This window comes from Falco biarmicus, chromosome Z (assembly GCF_023638135.1).
Source record: "Falco biarmicus isolate bFalBia1 chromosome Z, bFalBia1.pri, whole genome shotgun sequence".
NCBI lineage: Eukaryota > Metazoa > Chordata > Aves > Falconiformes > Falconidae > Falco > Falco biarmicus.
In genome coordinates this window covers 69,691,998-69,712,695 of record NC_079311.1, presented here as the reverse complement: position 1 = coordinate 69,712,695, position 20,698 = coordinate 69,691,998, and the positions used below count along the sequence as shown (strand labels likewise).

At 44.5% G+C, this 20,698-nt stretch overlaps 2 protein-coding genes across 5 annotated transcripts in view; one reads left to right on the top strand and one right to left on the bottom strand.

Annotated features, from left to right (window-relative positions):
- Positions 1-6,167, top strand: part of NIM1K (NIM1 serine/threonine protein kinase) — a 31,918-nt gene extending 25,751 nt beyond the window's left edge. For both annotated transcript variants that reach the window (XM_056324258.1, XM_056324257.1), the window contains 2 exons: positions 3,112-3,380; positions 5,418-6,167. In XM_056324258.1, the coding sequence (XP_056180233.1) occupies positions 3,112-3,380; positions 5,418-6,167 (1,019 nt within the window). The remainder of the gene's footprint in view (positions 1-3,111; positions 3,381-5,417) is intronic.
- On the bottom strand, positions 879-19,876 carry HMGCS1 (3-hydroxy-3-methylglutaryl-CoA synthase 1). 3 transcript variants are annotated; one of them, XM_056324256.1, is made up of 11 exons: positions 19,729-19,876; positions 14,751-15,208; positions 13,689-13,814; positions 13,002-13,166; positions 12,120-12,288; positions 11,820-11,990; positions 10,862-10,968; positions 10,422-10,547; positions 9,991-10,154; positions 9,490-9,596; positions 879-3,725 (listed from the first exon to the last, which is right to left on the bottom strand). In XM_056324256.1, exons 2-10 carry the CDS (start codon positions 15,196-15,198, stop codon positions 9,504-9,506), a joined length of 1,569 nt encoding a protein of 522 aa, XP_056180231.1. In that variant the 5' UTR covers positions 15,199-15,208; positions 19,729-19,876; the 3' UTR covers positions 879-3,725; positions 9,490-9,503. The 3 variants fall into 3 exon arrangements, with proteins under 3 accessions (XP_056180231.1, XP_056180230.1, XP_056180229.1); XM_056324255.1 differs by lacking the exon at positions 879-3,725 and adding an exon at positions 6,252-7,788; XM_056324254.1 differs by lacking the exon at positions 879-3,725 and having other exon boundaries at positions 7,840-9,596.
- Between the last annotated feature and the right edge of the window lie 822 nt (positions 19,877-20,698).

The following is a 20,698-nucleotide window of genomic DNA, read 5'->3' as shown; positions in this document are numbered from 1 at the left end:
ATATTTTTTTTTTCTCTTGAAAAGGTTCTTTTTCACCAGAGACCTCTCAAATTATTTTTGGTTTGTTAGTAGATTTTTGGTTAAAATGTTCACCAGGCAAGGAGTTAATTTCTCAATACTAAGTTTGCAACCATCACATGAAAGGAAGGATAAAGGATAAACATGTTTGGACTCTTATCTGCCTCTGAGCTTATCTGTCCTCATGAAATACAGTATGTAGACAGAAGAATAGGCATGCACATGTGCACATACATACATACATACATTCATACACACACACACACACACCCCCACCAAGAAGATTGTTTTTTTCCAGTAGATGCACATCATTGTGTTGGTAATGATGTTCCTGCACGGTGCTAATGAGTACAAGCTTTTTTTTTCCTTTTTTTTTCCCCTCCTGCTTATATTAATGAAGCCTTTGTATTTCTAATGCTGTTTGGGTCCCTGTTGTAGGGGTAGGTGTATGTGTCTGGCAGATATTCAGCTCCTCAGTTATTGTCATAGTGTTAAGTTCTAAGTATGGTCTTTCTTCTTAAATGTCACTATATTAAAAAAGGTAACAATTTTGCTGTTTATAAGATGAGTTTTTGTAACAATTACATGTGTGCTGTTCTGTAGCCCTTGTGATGTTGCAGCAGAACACGGGACAAGTTTTCTAGAGGGACCAAAGTTTTCTAGAAGGAGAGAGGAAAAAACTGGATAGAGCACCTTGTTTCTCTCATAAGGCCATCTCGGTTGCTTAGAGAATACAGGAAAATCGTTGGTGCTGTGATATGTATTGGGTTATGCAGGAGTGTTGCCCACTTTATTAACCTCAATTTTGGCAGATATTTTCTCCAGAGACCTGCAGAGTTGCATGCTAAGGGTTATTATGGTCCTAAGCACTTTGTAACCTTTATTTTACATACCTGCCAGCTGACAAATGTAGCGTGAGAACAGAGCTGAATAGATGCAACTAAGAGCATCCAAAATTTACAGCTAGTAAAAAGCCAGCCTAACACGAAACATCAATGGCAAAGGCAGAAGTATTCAGACATCTTTTTTTTTTTAAGCCTTTTTAACTTGGTTCCATTTGCATTTTGTTCCTTTTGCCATCATAGCATACACGACTTCTTCCTGAAATGACTTCTCAACCTTCTGACTTCTCTTATAAAGATTTCTGCTAGTTTTTCCCCAAACCTCTGCATACACTGCATATAGTCAATCAAAATCCCACACGACTCAGTTTAAATATTTTAGTAAATGAGCTGTCTGCTAAAAATGCTCTCCTGTTCAGCACTGCTGCCATGCAAGTTTAGTACAGGATCTATAAACCAAGCATTTTTTGGAAGCAGAGGGAAACAAGTTTAAAAAAAGAAAAGGAGAGTGTCAGGTTTATCACACTTCAAGGTGGGCTGGTTTTCTTTGCATATCACACATATGCAACTGCAGTGATGTAGATTTAAAGCTCAGTCCTGATTTATGGTTCAGTGCTAAACCATTTGCAATATTTTCCCCTCTTTCCTTTAAAACTCTGCAGAAGAACCAACCAGGAGGAATACTGAAGTCCAGCAAAAGGAAAGGGAAGGAATTTAACCTAGATTTTTTTTTTTAAAGCCCAAATGCCCCCAACTTCTATAAATTAAGATGTAATGATGCAATTACATAGTTAACGTTGTAACAATTGTTATCCCTGCAATATCTAAATATTTAGTTGTGCAAATGTTACCTACTGCGAGCTGATGCTCTTTGCTCTTGGTTTAGGTGATCAATATGCTACCGACATGACAAGGGTTTTAGTCTTTCACGCCCAGGCCAGCAGTCAGAGCTCTGCCACCGATCAGTGTCACATGCTGTTACCATGCAATAGCTACACTTCCTCCCGATCCACCATGCCACCATCCACACCACGCCAGAGTGGGTTCCCGCGTTTCTAAGGGGCTTGCTAGGAAGTACAAAACAGGTCAGAGAGAAGCAGTGTGGGGAAGACTGCCCTATACTCAGCACGGGCTCCTTCTGAAAATAGGCACGTCAAGGGATAATTCAGCACCTTCCACAAGAATCACATTTGCTTGGAATATCTGCTGCATTTCAGTAGGGAAATCAACTTATGTATGTTATTAAGGTAAATATACTAAACATGGAGTTTTCTTGGTCTGTACAGATGTATGCACACATATGCTTAACACTTCCTTTAGGTATGTTGACATGCTAAACTCAAGTTAAATACCTTTGTAATATTAAGTAAAAACATTTTAAATCCTTTTATACCGGAACACATGTACAAATATAATAGCCTTCTCGCTCTTCTCTTATGCAACAAGTAAACAATACTTTTCCATTTACTCCCATGTACTAGAAACTGAAGTTTTTTTCTGAAAGATTCAATAAAAATGATAAAAGTCAAACACTCGGGGTGTTTGACTAAGATATTCTTGGGGGAAAAACAAAACCTTCCCAGGAATAAACAGTTGTTTTTATTGCCATGATCCAGTTTTACTGTCCTGACTAGTTATACAAAGCCACCATAAACCTAATTTAACCAGACTAATCCTTCAAATACCAGCTGTATTGCTTAGAGTGAAGAGAAAAGCCATAACCTGCCAATTGATACAGAAATGTAAAGGCAACTGTGATGCATTTATTCACTCTACTTGCAGGACTACAGCCAGAGCCCCTAAGTTACCCCCAGTTTGTCTATCTGCTCTGAAACAAAGCACCTAATCTTAACACCTCCATCAGTCTGCAAGTACCAGACTCACCAGGCTCAGACCTAGCCCACCTGAAGAGCACTGAGTTAGCAAGGAAAGTGCAGACTTTACCAGCATTACACACCAAAAGCAGCTGCTTTAACTGTTGCCATCAGACAGGTACTAGCCTGGTGGCAACAGAGCACACTAAGACAGCAGGCCATTAGCTCTTGCAATAACTCGAGCAGCCTTTATGCTGTAGATGGAAAGGGACACAGGGGTGTGCGAAAGACTGCAGGGCTTAGTAGGCCTCTGCAGCTTAGCTTGCACTGATCAGAGGTGAAATTTTATTGCCCTACTCTAACCAAGCATTGTTGTAAGTAGTATCATCATTTGTACCTATTGCATTAACAACATGGAAAAGTCTTTTTCTTTTCAGAGAAAGTTGCAATTAAGATTTTGGACAAGACAAAGCTGGACCGGAAGACTCAACGTTTGCTATCTCGTGAGATATCCAACATGGAAAAACTGCACCACCCAAATATCATCAGACTGTATGAAGTGGTGGAGACACTCTCAAAACTGCATCTTGTGATGGAGTATGCAGGAGGTGGGGAGCTCTTCACTAAAATCAGTACAGAAGGGAAGCTGCTAGAAACAGAGTGTAAAATAATCTTCTCCCAGATTGTGTCTGCTGTGAAGCACATGGTAAGTTCCTTTTCCTCCCCAGGCATGTTGCCCCTCACTACTCATCAATGTATCTTTTGGTTTTTACCTAGCAGGTTAACTGTTACCAAGATTTCAGGCTCACATTTCTGAAGAGCAAAACAGATCAAGAGCTGTCTTAAAAGCATCCGAGAGAGCTTTCTCATCCACCTGGAGTTACTGCCTCTCTGTTGACAGCTTTTTGGAGGAGACTGGACTGGGAACACCTCATAGGTGGAACGATCCCTTTAACGTTCTCCTGTCTGCTTTGAGCTGCTGTAGGCAGCCATTAACAAGGCTTCGTTTCTTCCCTCCAGCCATTTCAAAACAGGATCAGTCACTCCTTTCCTTGAAGAAAGTGTTTCAGAGAAGAGGCTTGTTAAATGTTGCAAACGTGCAGCCACTTGCTTATTAATGAATGTGGGAGACCGGCACTTAAAGACAGTTAATTCCTGGTCCTTGCTTTGGCACAAATCTGTGAAGTTAACACCCAGCAACACATTCTCCCTGCCTTGTCTTCAGGGTTGGGATGCTGCTATTTTACCAGAACCCAAAGCATCTTGTAAAGGCAGAAAAGGGGCAATTAGCTACACTACTTCAGTACCACCTCCTCTGAACCTTGCACAGTTAACTACAGCTACTTCAAACAACAGCATAAAAACACAGGAAGACTGTTCTGGAAATCTGAGAATAGCAGCATTCATTACAGTTGGCTCAGGGTGCCCTCCAGTGGCTCATGTTTTCCTGCCACGTAATAGCCTCAGGCAAAGTCAAAAGCCAGGGTGTTCCCAGGTTACACATCTAGAAACCGCATTATAGACTGCTCATGGCATATATAAACATTGCATTTTTTACATCTTTTGAATAAAATCACCATATGTCCTCTAAGTGATGGATTAACTTCAACATGTTTTCCATAGGACAGGTACTCTACAGCTACCGGAATGAACTTTACACTTCCAAGACTGCATCCGTTTCTCAGCATTAAAACCAGATTACCAAGCCAGCCCACATCTATCTTTACTCATACACAAAGACCTCTGCAAAACATTTTACTTTTGCTATACCATATGGTCCATGCTACTGAAATCCCATCTCACTGCCACCAGTACACAACCAGAAGATCCCTGCCTGTTACTGATGAGTTTAAAAATCTTGGGGTGCTGAAAGGTTTCCTTATTACCTCCAAATACTGTACCTGGTTACTTTAAAAGCCTGGGCAGAGTGCTCAAACACGTCTACTCCTCCCAGTTATTTAAAAGATGAAGCTAAACCCTTAACTAGTCAAGGCAGGTATATTGCCACTAAGCAAAGCAAATTCAGTTTGAGTCCTTAGTTACCACTACCATTTCCAAGGGAGAAAAAAAAAGTACAAGATACATGTATTTATTTTAGGTTTATAAAACTAGAAGACACGACTGAACTCTGTGCCCTGCAACAACATGAAATACCACAAGGCACAGGTGTGTGCTCCTTTTCTCCTGCCACCACCAGCTCCTCATAGGACACCAGAGCACACAACAGAATTGCAACTTTCTTACTTTATCTAAGTTCACTGGGTGAACTGAAGACCTTCACTTCTTAAGTCCACAACCTTACGATGTATACAAAAATGGAATAGTTACTTGTATCGTTACAGAATTACAGTAACTGCAAAAGCAAGTGTTCTGAACCCTGAAAAAAGGTTTTGTGCATGGTTATCTAACTTCGTAGGATTAACTACAATGCCATCACAGATCTGCTTCATGACAGTAGCTGATACTGGTTAACAGGTTGAGACTGCTATTCTTAAGACAACACCCAGCATCCTTCTTCCCGTCTTCACTTACTCTGTTGTTTTTGTATCAGTAGAGATATTTGAGATAAATATTTGTTTAAATATAGATAAAATGTGTTTAAATACTTCTAACTTCCCAATTTCATTGCAATACTTATTTCTGACTTTGTCCAAGGTAACTCCCTTTCTCCTGCATGGTAATTAATTAGTCACTTAACTTTCCTGTAAACAAGCTAATACCAGATTTCCCTCTTGTTCTACAGCATGAGAATAATATCATTCACCGGGACTTAAAAGCAGAAAATATCTTCTACACCAGTAACACCTGTGTTAAGGTGGGAGACTTTGGATTCAGCACAGTAAGTAAAAGAGATGAAACTTTAAATACCTTCTGTGGCTCTCCTCCTTATGCTGCTCCTGAACTCTTCCGAGATGAAAACTATATTGGTATTTATGTAGACATCTGGGCACTGGGGATCCTGCTTTACTTTATGACAACAGGTATCATGCCATTTCGGGCAGATACAGTGGCCAAACTGAAAAAGTGCATTCTTGAAGGGACATACAGTTTGCCTCCCTGCCTCTCAGAAGATTGCCAGAATCTGATAAAAGGAGTCCTTCAGCCAGTACCAACCGAAAGATATTCTGTCAAACTTATTATGAACAGTGAATGGATGCAAGGAATACAGTACCCCAAACCTTTAGAGCCGTTTAAACTGGATCCAAAGTATTTATCAGACAGGAGTACACTCAAAGAGGAAGAAATTGAAGTGAAAAATATTCTGGAAGATCTGGGCATCACAGAAGAACACATTCAAAATAACCGGGGAAGAGATGCACACAGCTCAATAACAGGGGTCTACAGGATTGTTTTACACAAAGTCCAGAAGAAAAGGGCACTTGAATGTGTTCCTATCATGTCCCATCCAGACCCCAAAGAACAAGACTTGAGGACAGGAACCCATTCTTATAGCAGGGTGAAGCACACATCCAAGCTGTGCTGTATTTTATAAATTGCGCTGCAGGCTTTCTACTCTGCACATTTAACAAAGGGTTTTATTCACTTTTCGCAAGTTCTGGTGTTACTTTTTTTGTAATTTTTGAATAAACAAAAAATGCCTCATCTCCTTTGTATGTCTCAAGTCACACTGAAGCACTCAAATACAGAGCCCTCATGCGTTTGTTTGTGCCTTGCTCCAGAGGCACAGTACAGCACTGCAAGAACCCCAGTAAGTGACACAGGTAAGGAATCATTAGTTGGAGGTGACCTTTCAGTAACGATCAAGTAATACTGCATTTCACGCACAGAAGGTTCTCAGTACAGGCATGTGACAGCTGACTTCTTGAACAAATCATACCTCAGCTCGACACAATTTTACCACTGCAAACCAGGACCATTTTTGCAGAGGACTACATTTAAGCAGAAACCAGACCATAATCTAAACAACTCCAAATTCTTCTTTAAAGTTTCTTCAGCAAACTAAACATGATAAAGTGTGTATCACAGCTTTTTTTTTTTTAGTTTTATTTGAAGAAACAACAATGCTGTTGTTAACCACAGTTCCCCATTCATCACAATTCAAGAGAAGCAAGTTAGGATATGCTCTTTTACCCTGCACATGTGGTTGCAATTCCCAGTGCATCGTTGGCTGGGCTACCATCTACTAACCTTCTGACACTTTCCATTACTTGCATGATTCTATAACACTCTAGAACTGCTTGGACTCCAGCTGCACTCCTGTAAAGATTTAAGCATACTCCAAAACTCACGTAGTTTTAAATTCTTGCTTTAGCACTAGGCATCAGTATGTGGAACACAACCTGTAACAAAATCCATTTATACATTGCGCATTACAGGCTTGTACTAACTCCTGCCATACTACTTTGGCAAAGGCTGGCACAAAGCAGATTTTGACACTCTTGACCACTACAAGTTGAAAGTTGGATAGCCTGACAACTCCAGTTATTCTGAGCATCAACAAGATGTAGATACTCTGATTTTCAGCTTTAACTGACTATTTTATACTTTAATCTTCAACACCATCAGCACCAATGCAAACAGTGTAAAAGTGCAGTAGCTGTCCTCCGAACAGGCATAGCTAACATGACTAAGCTAAGAGCTGGAGCCCACATAGTCTTAGATAAGGCAAGTAATCCAATACAAGTTTGAGAGGTACAGCTGGTGCTTTCAAATTTAAGGGCAGGATGCCTTATCTGTTGTGGGGACTGAAGAGATCATGATGAATTTAAAGGGAGAAAATAACGTAAGTGAGCAACAGAATGACAAGCCAGCCATGGGAAACAGGACTCATCGAGGCTCAGGCAAGTACAAAGCAAGAATCAATCCCCCTTCATGGATTTTCTGAGGGGGATAAAAAAATACCAGCTTTTATTAGACAGTAATGAAGATAAATTGAAATTCATAAGCTGGTAATCAATTCCTCCTCTTTAAACAGTTTCCATGTGAAAGCATTTAAGTTACTTTGAAACACTGCCCTGAAACAATGGTTTTGCACCAGCCTAAGCAACCCTTTCTTTCCATTTTTGCAATGGAATGATATAAAGAAAGAAGGTCCATACAGTTTGTGAACCCACAACTTCAGGTCTTCACAGGGCCAGTTTCCTTTTTCTTTCCTGTTAAAGAAAAATGCATCCTGAAAACCCAACAAGTTAGCACTACTCCAATGGGTCTCAAATATCTCAAACTTTATTTTAATGAAGGATCAGCCTCACAGCCTGTGAGGTCCCTGTGGTTAACTTTGTGCCAGTAGCTCACTTCCCGGCTTGTCCACTGCCAGCAATGGACTTTGTTCCATGGCACTTTGGTCTCCTGGTGCCAAGGTAAGTTTCACAAGGGCAACCTAAACCAAAATACTTGCAAACACTATCATCATGCATCATTGCTCCATCATTTTCAGCAGAACAGATTAGTACTCATCAGTTTATAATAAACAACCATTTTTACCAAGGCTTGACTGTACAAATACAGCAAGTTAGCAAATCCTAGTGACAGATAACACAAACACTTCATTACACACAAAAAAGATTGTAATTTAACAGACAATTTTTTTTTTGCTACTTTATATTAGGTAATGTAGCTTTGTAGAATTAGCAAAGAAATAAATTCAACAAAACTTCATTCTGTACATTAGCTCAATTTAAATATATATTACAAGCTTAGAAGGCTCATGTCATAGTTAATATTCATTCTGGGCTTTAAAAAAAAAAACTCCCAGAATGGAATCCCCATTAGCATTGTGTTTCTACCACTTGCAAAATGTATAGCTTTTAGCTTGCATGTTGGGGGGGTGGGGGTAAGAGAAAAAGAAGACTCCACTCCTACAGTAATACCAATAGCGAGAAAGACTTCAAAAGTACAAAGCCAAACCCAAAATTATCGTCTTTCAGAAATGTATTATATAAATAATAGCAAGAGGCCAGAGCTCCAAAGTGATCTTCCTCCCTTCCTCTGTTTGCCAATTAAACCAGCTCTATAATACCCAGAAGTTTTATTTGCAAAGTCTGCTGCCTTGGATGCTTCTACTAAATGATCCTGAAAGTTGCCAAATCCATGAACCCATTTCTTTTGAAAGAAAAAATTACTACCTCCCCTCTTCCTCTTTCCTCCCAGGCTGCTGTGATTTATAATGCAGGTATAAAACCAGTAATATGGATGTTCGGAGCAATTATGTAGTAATCAACACGGTGGGTCACAGAGCTTCTTGCAAGAAAACCACCTGCCTGTCTAGCCATTCTCAATCCAGTCATTTTGACAGGGGAGAAAGATTCTATTCCACCAATGAATGTTACTTTGTTCTAAACCTTTCCCAAAACAGGGTGGTGGGAGGTAGACTGGGAGGAGAAAGGGAAGGTGATAAAGGGGACAAAATGAAGTGCAGTATTGAGAAGATTGCTTACTGTCAAGGCACTGAGAACCCTAACATTAAAAGCTTGGACTATGGTGTGTGTGGCAGAAGTAGAAGTTAACAGCGTAAGTTTCAAGTCATTTTACATGGAAAGAGCAAACAGAAGATTCCCCCTAAGTACAAAGACCTTGTAATAGACTACAGGTACTGCTCAGCAATTGAAAAAAATTCAGACATGTTAAGGAATCTACACCACCCCAGAAAGACCCTCCACCTCCAGTATATTCATGATTTTAGTGTTCTGAAAATACTATAAATATCACCATACCATATTGTGACAAATCTTTCCAAGGAGCTTAAACAATTTTTCCATACTCCAATGAAGCACTACCATACACTGAAACTTCAGCGCTACTGCAATCCTTTTCCTCTCTTTCACCCTACCCTCACACCTTGTTTCATTCCCCACCTCACAGAGGTATCTCAGTGCTCCCCATTGGAAACAGTAACAGTAACGCCTTCAGATTCTGTTGTTGCAGGGATTCTTGGCACTTTCTTAGCAGGGCTTGGGATGTGCTAAGAAGAAGGGAAAAAAATCATTAAATAAGATTTTCTAGATCAGACATTCATACTTCAAGGCTAGTCCAACTCTCAAAACAATTCATGCTACACTTGGACGGCTTGGTCTTAAGTCAATCAAATCGGTCATGCTTCATGCCAACTGATTATGTGAAAAGAGCCAGTTTGTTCTTGTTTCAGTCTTGCGCAGTTTCTTTCTTGTTATGATGAAATGTACTTTTAAAAGTCTCATGTTCAGTTTTTTACTTCTGGCTGCTATGTTACATATGTTAACAAAGTATTTCATGTAACTTGTTAAACCGCTTCCTCTTAACATACATGCACATGCTAAGACAAACACATAACTGTTCCACCACCTATATCAAACTTTAAAAGAGTGATGAGTGTTCACCTCATGAACAATGCCTGGGTGGACAACTTCAACTCCTGCTTCCAGTGGTCCATCACCCATGAGTGGGCGCCGCGCGTAAGTTCTCCTGTGTTTTTCATCCACACGCACAAGGTACCATGTTCCCTCAAACAGATCTTCTACTGAACACTGTGGGATATAGTTGGCTGTAAAAAAGCCAGTAACAGATACAGTTAGTTGGTTCCTGGTAAGAGTTTTACACAACACAGGCCTTTGCAATCTGGATGTAGTAAGACAGAAAAAACATTTTCATTTCAGCCACATTCATTGGGCCAATGAACACAAACCATTCAGAAGCAGAAAGGGTTGGATATTTTCTTCATTCTACACCCTAGTCATTTAAAGTCAGGTGAATTAAGTGATAAGCATTTTGCTGTAAGACTAGGAATGACTTATATTAATGAAGTTCTTACCCAAATGATGTGTTTCCTGTCTAATCTTCATGTTTTCAGCAAAGACATCAGGAGCAATACATTTTCTTGAGTCAAGTCTTATCTTGAGATCAGAAAGGCTGGCAGTTATTTTGTCCAATGCAGAACCTACAATATAAAATCATCATGTAAGGTAGCACCAGTGCAGAGAGCTGCACACTAGCATGTTCACATTTCAAGCCCATTCAAAATAATTTGAATTACAGAAGCTAAACTTTTAGTCATTTAAAAATACTCCTTATTACTCAATCGAAACATTAACCGAGTTTGAAGAATATTATTTGCCCAAGGCGACACTTAAATGTTCCTGGAGCAGGAACATCTTCCCTTCAGCGTTACTGTCATTAGGCATTGCTCTGCAGGTTTACTTATGCTGGTGAGCTGTGCAAAGGAGTTAACTGTCATCTCTTCCTTTCACTCACCGGGAGTGGCATCCTGTGAAACTCGGATGGAATACAGCGTAGCAGCAAAACCAGAGCCATATGAGAACACACCAATCCTTTGTCCTGCAAGCTGCTCTGGGGAGTACCTGCCAATCAAGCAACAGTTATTTAAACTGAGAATGAAGCCAAGGCACCAATTTTAATTAACTAGAAAGTGGAGCTAGCTTCAAAAGAGCAGCCAGCAAACTGTATTGACAATACACATTTAGCATGCTAAATGCATAAATTATGACTTTTAAAACCACAGATTCTAACACTGTTGTAATAGCTGCCTAAGGAAAACAGAGCAAAGAATTGCCCAGAATATGATTATCTAGAAGGCAGCCATTTTTCATTCTGGAGTCACCTAAAGCCTAAAATGAATGACCACATATTGGAAGGCAAAGTCAGAATAAAGAAAAAAGGACCCAAGAGAAATAGTTTAATTGAAACTTAACATGATTTTTTAAAAGTCTGTCATTAAAAAAAGTTATGTAAATACTGATCTAATTTGGCTTTGTTTACTACAGCAAAACAGAGAAAAAGGCATTCTGATCCACTACAGTGGTTTTGTTTTGGTGGGGTTTTTTTGTTTGTTTTGTTTGGGTTTTTTCTTGGGAGGCTGCGGACAGAGGGAGAAGTTGTGGAGGGGCAGGGAAGACATGGGATGGGACAAGGGTTTGAGGCTGGGAAGAGACACCACCTTACAAATAAGATCCTACTTTGGAAGGCAGTAACAAGTTGTTTCAGACCAGCTTCTGATAGAAATTTTGAGTCTCCTTGTCACTTGAACAGATTGTGTGTGCAGGGTAATTTAACTTTAGTCTTTCTGCTTCAGGCAATCCGGCAGGAAAAGGTTTGCTAGATGGTGCTTTTACAAAAGACTTTTTGAAACAAAAACCTTTTATGACCTTACATATAAAGGGCTATGACTTTTTTTTTCCAGTTATATGCTTACTGGGCTAGAAGCGAGGCAAGGCAACCATAGACTGAAGGGGTATACATATTCCCATTCTGATTGGATACGAGTAACGAAGCTTTGGTTTTCTGGTTGAAGAGCTCTGCACTAGCTTTCATAAAAGCTTTTTCCACATCTCTGTCAAAATACGTATCTTCAAGTTTTACATCCCTATTAATAAGAAAGAAAAAAAACCCAGTAGTTCAGAAACAGGTACTAAAATACCAGGAAGTGAAAACACACCTTGGATGTGCAACAAATTAAGGTTATGTAATTAAGGAAGACAGCAGTCATTCTCACCTGAAAGCTTCCAGACCACTGAAAACAGTGTTTGCTGTTTCTGGGTTCTGGTCACTGAGAAAGTCATTCAGCAAGAGTCTAGCCACAGATTTCTGTACCAATTTACAGTAGGGAGAATGAAAGATCATGAATCCAAAGTCATTCAAGGTGAAATGTCTGTCCATCCCCTCTGGAAGTGGAAGAAATGTTGTGTTACAACTTTTGTTTAGTACTTGCTTCAACTATGAAAGTAACGTATGAGGGTGGCAGGATATCGTGATCCTAATGGATCAGCATACAAGAGACAACCATAAGACTAACTGTTGCTGGCCCGTTCATTTTAAACACTGCTGCTACTTCTCTTTAAAAATTGGTTTCTTACTGATCTTTTGCACCAACAATGTCTGCCCTTCTAGAAGAGAAAGCTGCAAGCTTAACTTATATTAAGACTCTCATATTTTTACCCAGCATTTTGACGTAATAAATAGTCTACTTCTATTAAGAAGCATAGGTATGACGAGCAGGTAGTTAAATGAAGTGAAGCATCTACTAAATACATAGGGTAAAAACAAATCAGTATTGGCATCGTTACATAACATTTAAATATTAATGCCAGTAACTTAAGACCCTGAGTAGAGGGGGGAATGACACACTTTGAAGCAAGGTATTATACATTAGACCAACAAAAGCTGCAGAGACTACTGCTTACTATCAGGTACTTAGTGACAACAGAAAAGTAGTAACACATTTCTTACGCAAGAGAGCACACCTTTCAATCAAAAGAACACAGAAACAGGAAGAAAGGGACCCATATACTAGTCTTCAGACTGGACACTAAATACATTGTGTAGTTAGATGTTTCAGCGTTTGCTAGATCTTGCAGTATCAGGTGAAGCTACATACCTTTTTGCCACTGGGCGTGGATTTTGTTGCGATAAACAGTGTAGCAGCGATCTAATGCACTGAGGTAGCACTGTATAGATAGTTTGCCATCAACTACAGGATACTCAGAGACCATATCTGGTTTATAGAAGTCATACGCGTGCTGCATGTGGGTTCCACGTAACCCTGATGAACAGAAATTTACGAAAAGTTGAGAATTAGTTTATTCAGCTGCTTTGAGTGAATTTAAATGCATCACTTAACATCTGTGGGGAAAGAAGTAATATTTGGCTCTAGTCAAGCAGGTTTTCATAGCCCTTCAGGCCCTTTAAGGTAACATTTCGTAAGTTCTCAACTGCTTGTTAAGCACGGTAGGACTAAGCAGGACAAACACAAGTAACAAATTATTTTCATTATTTCACCTTGAAAGTACAGTGCTCTGTTATTCAGCTCGGAGTCTGCTTTTTGTCAATTTTGCTGTAGAATGCCCAAGGAAATAAACAGATAGGATCATCTCTAGTTGTTCCTTGCTGCCTCCTATTAACAGGACTTGCCCAAATTAACCCAGAGCAAGAGGAGACAAAGTACAATTTCTGACATTCGTGGGATTTAATCCAGCCCTCCAGCAAAGCACAAAAACCAGCAGACAGGCTTCAGGGCAGATCCAGTTATCTGGCTGAATGGTGTATGTTTTCTCACTGGACTAACCTCTCTCAAAAATTAACGGAGCATTTGGACCAACTAGCATAGCAACAGCACCAGCTCCACCTGTTGGCCTGGCATTTCCACTGGCATACACAGCTATGTCTCCAGCAACAACAAGTGCGTAGCGCCCTGTGAAAAACACACAGAAATAACAATGAGAAATAACCAAGAATCTAGCACATTTTAATACCATCAGCAACTTTTAGGCTTTAGTTACAGAGGAGATTATGCAAAAATTATGGGGCTCTTGAATCCTGTCTTTTCTGCCACATCTCAGTTTCCTGGCAGCCACCAAAATTAACAGAAGACCAGTGATCATTAGCCATGTCATTATTTTTTCAGTGTAACTGAACTAGTGGCAAACAGCCATGGCATTTAAGAAAGACTCTGGAAAAGAAGTTTACCCTCTTGGTGTTACATGCTTAAACATCAACACTGTCACTGCTGTAAGGCAGACTATTCAAAACCAGAGGATGACATAAAAAAACCCACTTGTTGGGCATGAAGCTGAATTGCTACAGGTTTTTCTCATCTCTACTGCTATATTAAAACTTAAATTCCAAAAATATAGCTGCAACTTTTTTTCCCCCCAAAAAATGATCTTTCTGAATACATGCAGCATGTAAACAAGGGAAGAATGAAGGTATGTTAAAAAGGAAAAAAAAAACCAACCAACAACCCTGTTTCTATTGGTAATGTATTTTCTGCTCTAACCTCTCAGAGCTTTGTTGAACTGCTGAAGTGGATTAGGTGACGACTTGGAAATTTCAGTTACATGAATATTGCACAACAAATTGCTGAGGGTTACTGGGAAAATATGTCTCTTTTTTAATGGTCAGTTTTATTTCAAATACTTTTAAGGAGAGCCCGCTAGAAATGCCGCTAGTTACTGAACCATATCTCTATTTGATAACATCCCTGCAAGAGTTCAATAAGAAGGTCAAATACATGGTAACTATGGGTTACTGCGATTTTCATGAGAGTGGTGCACAAAGAAGTATGCTTAAGGAAAGAAAGGAAAAAGAGGAAAGTCTGGAGCTGAGCAGGAAAATACCCTCAACTTACCATCCCAAGAACTGGACTCAATCCAATTAACAGCATTAAAAAGAGCAGCAGTGCCTCCATAGCATGCATTGGTGGTGTCAATTCCTTCCACATCTGTATTACCAGATTCTTCAAAAAGCTGCATCAGGACAGTCTTTACAGATTTTGATTTATCAATTATTGTCTCCGTTCCAACTTCTAACCTCCCGATACAATCATAGGAAAGGCTGTTCCTCTCCATGAGCTTCTGAACCACAGTCAAACAGAGAGAATTGATATCCTCCCGGTCGGAGCAGAACCCCATTTTTGACTGGCCTAGCCCAATGGTGTACTTCCCAGCATCCACACCATCATACTTCTCCAGCTCTGTCTGGTCAACATACTGAGAGGGAAAATATATTTCCAGTGCAACAATTCCAACATCTTTGGGCCAACAGGATTCAGCATTCACTGGAAGAGACCCAGGCATCGTGGCAGATCTTTAAGAAAAAAGAAAAAAAAACAAAAACCACAAAACAAGCTGACTTATTCACATCCATTTGAAGAGACCTACTTCCACTTTCTGTAGGTTTACAGAAACAGTTAAATTTCAGGTATTTTACAAGGTCATTTGCAAAAGGTAAGCCTTTGTCCCTGGGGAGACTTTGGTCTAAGTATACTGTAAACATCATGAGAAGTTTTGTAACATTTTACATTAAGGAGTACTTTTAAGCAAAAATACAGATTTCAGCTCTGGAAGCGAACAGATGTAGGTTAAACCCAAGTTATTTCATGCTTAACAAGCGTTAAGTGTTTAAGAAAAGTCTCAATGTTCATTGTTCTACTTTCACTTATATGCAAAGTCTCAAGTTTATACAGCCAAGCTAGAAACACTGGGGGCTTTTTTGTTGAATGTTGCTCACCGAGAACCTAAGTTTAAAATTTATCCTTCCCAGGAAAGCTCTGCCTTGAAACAGGCCAGGACTTTTCAAAATTATTTTAATTTTTAAACTAAATGACTTAAGTTGCTCCATTTTGTTTACACTTGGAACAAAAATAGCAATTTTTTTTGCTGTGTTTTTATTTTTGTTTCTTTTTGTATTTTTGGTTGGGGTTTTTGTCTGTCTTCAGCATACTGTTTTGCCACTCCAGAACAGTGGAACTCCTAACACCAGACCTAGAGAAACATTCCACAGGCTGAAATGAATACAGAGGGATCCTCCCTGGTGGACCAAGTTTTCTTATTTCAATCCTGTAACTTTACTGTCACTACACTCTATTACTTTAACTCCATCACCCAGGCAGGCACCGCATTCCTACACTTTCACTCAGGGCTTCACAGAGCGTTCTCCCGTTGTGCCCAGCTGCAAGCACCCAACTTCTCCCATCAAACCAGTCAGGTGGATAGCGGCACAGAGCCCTTTGCTGCAGGACTGGTGCCTTTACACGATGTATATAAAGACAAACATTAGGAAGACATTGGCAGTGTTTTCTGTTACAGGTAGCCTTACGCCAGGCCTAAAATACGAGCACGCGGCTGACCATTCATTCCGATCACCACCGAAGATCTTTCAACATGCCTACGATGTACCTGAATTAACCTATTTAATTGTGAAGTATTTCTCTTGCAGCCTGCGTGCATATTCGGGCGGCGCAGACAGGAGAAAAAGGCAGCTCGAGGCCGCGCACCGGGGCGCTGCAGTACGGCCGGGCGGCACAGCCATGGTTTTCAGCTAAACAAAACACGATTTTGCGCTGTCCCCGCACCCTGCCGCCCGGCCCGTGGGCCGCCGGCGCCTCCGCTCCCGTAACCCGCCCTGCCGCGCAGCCCCTCGCCTCAGGCGGCCGCCGCCACCGCTGAGGGCGCCGAGCGCCCCCTCGCCAACGCCTCAAGGTTACCCGTGACCCGGCCCCAGGAGACGGCGAGGAGCCACCGGGGCGGCACGGCGGCGGCACGCCACGTCCCACCCGCAGCGCGGAGCGCGGCGCAGAGCCCACCGCGGCGCCCGGCCGCCCCCTGCCACCCCGTCTCCAGCGAGCGCGACCCGGCCCTTACACGTTACGGAAGCCCATCGCCGGCTGCCGGCGCGGAGTGCCGCGCATGCGCGCGGGGCCCGGCGGGGCAGTGCGCAGGCGCGGGCAGCCCGCCCCACCCCCCCGTCCCCGCCCCGCCGCGCCCGCGCCCCCGCCCGCAGCGCCTTGCGCGATGAAACGCAGCAGCACCGTGACGGAGAAAAAACCCAAACCCACCCAAAACCAACAGTCAAAAAAAAAAACCCCTCCAAAGGAAACCCACCAGCACACAAAATCCCCCAGTCTGAGGGGTTTTTCGACCTTTTTTTTTTTTTGACAATCCCTGGCCACGGGCATCCTGGTGGCACATCATTTCTGTTGCTTTTTTTTTTTGCATTTCTCCAATGCTGTAAGTTTTAATTTTTTTGCATGCCTACACCACAGCGAGCCGTACCACATCTTGTTTTAAATCATCTGGATTGAAAAAAAAAAAAAAGCAACGAAAATTTCTGCCTCTGGGAATCTTGTGGTCAAGCACTAGGATTTGCCATGGCATGGCAGAAGGTTTACACTGTTAGAAATGAGGTGGCCATCATTGCTTTCCTAAAGCCACAGCCAGGGACAGCGCACGGTGGTCTGCAGGCTGCAGAAGAACTGCAGGACAAACTCACATCCCCTTTTGGCAGTACAAGCAGCAAGTCACACACATCTCCTGGGGGCACAGAGCAGTCCTGGGATTCAGAACTTCTTCCAAGAGCTGCGTTTTACCCCAAATCTGCACAGGCACTGCAGGGGAGAAGGCAGATGCTTTCCAGAATGCAGGTACGCCACCAACAGCGAGATCCCAAGGTATCAGCTGGGAAAAGGACTTTGGGGTCCAGCTCCTTCCAGCACAAAATGCTTCACTTTTGAAAGAAGTGGACAAAAAGGGTGTACAGACTGCTGCCAGCTCAGCTCAGCATCTGGCAGCCACCCCAAGGGCGAGCCTTGTACCCCAGAGCAGGGCTCATTTCTGCTGCCAGAGCCAGAAAGCTGAAAAGCAGAGGCTGCAGAGAATCTTAGGGGCTTAATTTTATTTAAGTTACATACTAAGAGGCAATGCATGCAGCCCATAATGGACTTGACCTTTAATAGCTATAGAACAGCAGTGGCTTTTAACCAGTCAGTGAATTACTAGGAAATGCAGTGTGCCGAAAGGACTTGCACTGTTGGTGAGGGCTGAGGCAAACACTCTGCTCTGCCCTTGGTCTTTACAGAACTCAAGAGGCCAAAATCAGCATTTAGTTCATCCTACTTGCTGCAGTTCTCTCGTCAGAAAACTTTCTGCAGAGGACAGCTAAAGGGAGGCTCTGTCTACAGTGTATGGCTCACTAAATATGTCTCATACAGTGGCAGTCGGGGTGTCAGGCTGTATCACGCCAAAAAAAAAAAAAAAAAAAAGACTGCTCTATAAGCTTGGTTGGATCACTAAAAGAAATAGGGCATATGATAACTAAAGTCAGTCATTACAGGGAAAAAAATTTTTACTTGATATAAAACAAACAGACTTTTGTGCTCCTGGTCAAATGGCAAACAATATTCCATCATTGGTTTGTTTTTTTTTTACCAAAAACTAAAGCTTTCTCAAAAGCACGAGTTCTTTTAGAAAGCAGAGAACCCCAAATGCTTTAATATAAAGAAGTGAGAAATTTGCTTTGTTTCATGCCCACTTAGGATCCTGTAGGGAATGAATGAGCACCACAGAGCAGCCCCTGCTCTCTGCTAGTGTTGCCAGAAATACATTCTCCCACAACTGGTGGCTTTCATTGTCTTTGTTAAGAACTTGAGAATGTACTGTCCATAAATTGACCTCGTTATTTCCTGCTTCAGTTTTTCAGTTATATAGAACACTTGACTGAAAGTTGGAAAATAAGCCCCCGACTGTCTGCTACAAGCAACGCACCCGGTAACTCCCTCCCGCGCCTCGCCCCTGGAGGACCCGCGGAACAGACCTTGCTGATGGCCGCTGGGCCACTTCAGGCGGCTTTTCAGAAGTTAAACCGTGATGACCCGGCGGTGCCTGCTATGACATCCCCGCAGAACGGGAGGGTTCACAGGTACCGAGCGTGCCGGACCCCCGCACGCCGCGGGGGGTCGCTGCCTCTGCCCGTCCCGGGGCTGCGCGGGAGGCGAGCGAACCGCGCAACGCCAAACCGCAGAGCCCGCACCGTGCGTGAGCCGTGCGGCCCCGCCCGCCGTGCCCCCCGCGGGGATGCCGGGCGCCACCCGCGGGCACGGCCGAGACCGGGGCTCCGTTACACCCGGCGGCTGTCGGGATGCCCGCACCCTGGGGGCCGCACGCAGGGTCCGGACCGGCCCTTCGCCCGCCGCGATGGCGGGGTGGGGATGTGCGCGGCAGGGGACACGCCCGCCCCGCCCTCCCCGGCTTGGCTGGGCGCTTCTGTCGCGACACTGAGAGGGGACTAAGGGCCACGCAGAGGGCGCCGCCGCTTCCAAGCTTCTTTGAGGCCCCCAAGCCGGGGGCAGAGCAGCCCCGCAGAGCTCACCCAGCCGGGGGCTCGCCCAGGGCGGGACGCACCCGGAGCCCCCGCACCGGTCTTCTGGGGAGGCGGCCGGCACCGGCGGCTGCCCCGAGCAGGCAGCGCTGCGCCGCGCCACCGGCGATGCTCCACGATGCTCCGGGCAGCGCCCGGCGGGGCCTGCGGGCTAACACCTACGGTAACAGGCACCCAGACACGCCTCTCTGCGCTTTTTTCTTCTTTTTTGCCTTTTTTTCCCCCTCTTATTTCTCTCCCCCCCCCCCCCCCCCCCCCCCCGCCGCGCGGCAGGCACTTCAAAAGCACCCCGCACCCACACCGCCGCGCCGACCCACCCGCCAGCGGCGCCGCAGCCCCACGCGTGCGGGCCCCACGGCTCCGCGCCCCGACACCCGCCGCGGTGCAGGTGAGCGGCGGGACCAGCGCTCGCCGCCCAGCCCGAGGGCCTGCAGGGGTCGAGCCGCCCTCACCTGTCGGAGGCGATGGCTCCCGGTGTCGCTCCGCTCGCTCGCTCACCCGCTGGCACACACAGCACAAGGTACGGCGTGCCGGCGTGCGGCGCCTTTAAACAGCCCCGCCGCCCGGGCGCCGGCCCGCGCCCTGAGCGGCAGCTTCCCCCGCCAATCACAGCCGCAGCCGCCCAGGTCCCGCCCACCGGCCGGCCCGCAGCTGGCGGAGAAGGCGGGGGGAATGGTGTGAGAAAGTGACGCAGCGTGGCCAGAGGGCGGCGCGCCAATGAGGACGCGGCAGAGGCAGCGGGCGCTCAATGGGAGCCGAGCGCAGCGCGGGGGCAGCCAATGGGAGCGCGCTGCCGACCGCGGGTGAGAGTAGGACGGTGGCTGGGCCCGGCGAGGCGAGGAGGCGGTTGCCCGGCAACGGCAGGCGAGGCCCGCCCGGCCCGGCCCCGGCGCGGGGGTCCCGGCGGCGCCCAGGGCGGGGAGACCGAGCGCGGCGGGCCGCGTGTGAGGGGCCGGGAGGCAGCTGCGAGGCCGCGAGGAGCCCCGGGGCTGCTGGGGGTGGCATCAGTCCGGGGCAGGGGCCTGCGGGCCAGCGGGAGGCCGTGGGGCAGGTGGCGCGCCGCTGGCAGCTCAGCCGCACGGCCCAGGCCTGTGAGCCCCCCCGTTGCCTGTGACACCCACCCGCAGCCCTGCCTCTCGGCCGGCCCGGACGGGGCTCTCGAACTGGGGCATGCACGGAGGCCGTGCTGGGGAAACTGCCTCACGGAGGATGCGGTGCCCTGTCCTGCCTGCCCCAAATCCTCCTGGAGCAGCCTCTTCCCATCTTGTTAAATCCACCGTGTGCCAAGCCCTGTCTCATGGCGTTACTGTTATCTGGCAAGTCGACAGTTAGCTAATGTATGGGTTTCTCATGCCAGCCTCTGTAGCCTTTAGGCCCTGTGATGATTTGTATCCAGCTAATCCATTGCTGCGCAAGATACTG

What these genes read in the sequence shown, in the direction of transcription:
- HMGCS1 (XM_056324256.1), bottom strand. Translation starts at nt 15,198, where the DNA reads ATGCCTGGGTCTCTTCCAGTGAATGCTGAATCCTGTTGGCCCAAAGAT. An exon ending in TGAGTCCAGTTCTTGGGATG is followed by an intron (nt 13,815 to 14,750) that starts GTAAGTTGAGGG and finishes TGTTTTTCACAG; the next exon opens with GGCGCTACGCACTTGTTGTT. An exon ending in CTTGCCTCGCTTCTAGCCCA is followed by an intron (nt 10,969 to 11,819) that starts GTAAGCATATAA and finishes CTTGATTGGCAG; the next exon opens with GTACTCCCCAGAGCAGCTTG.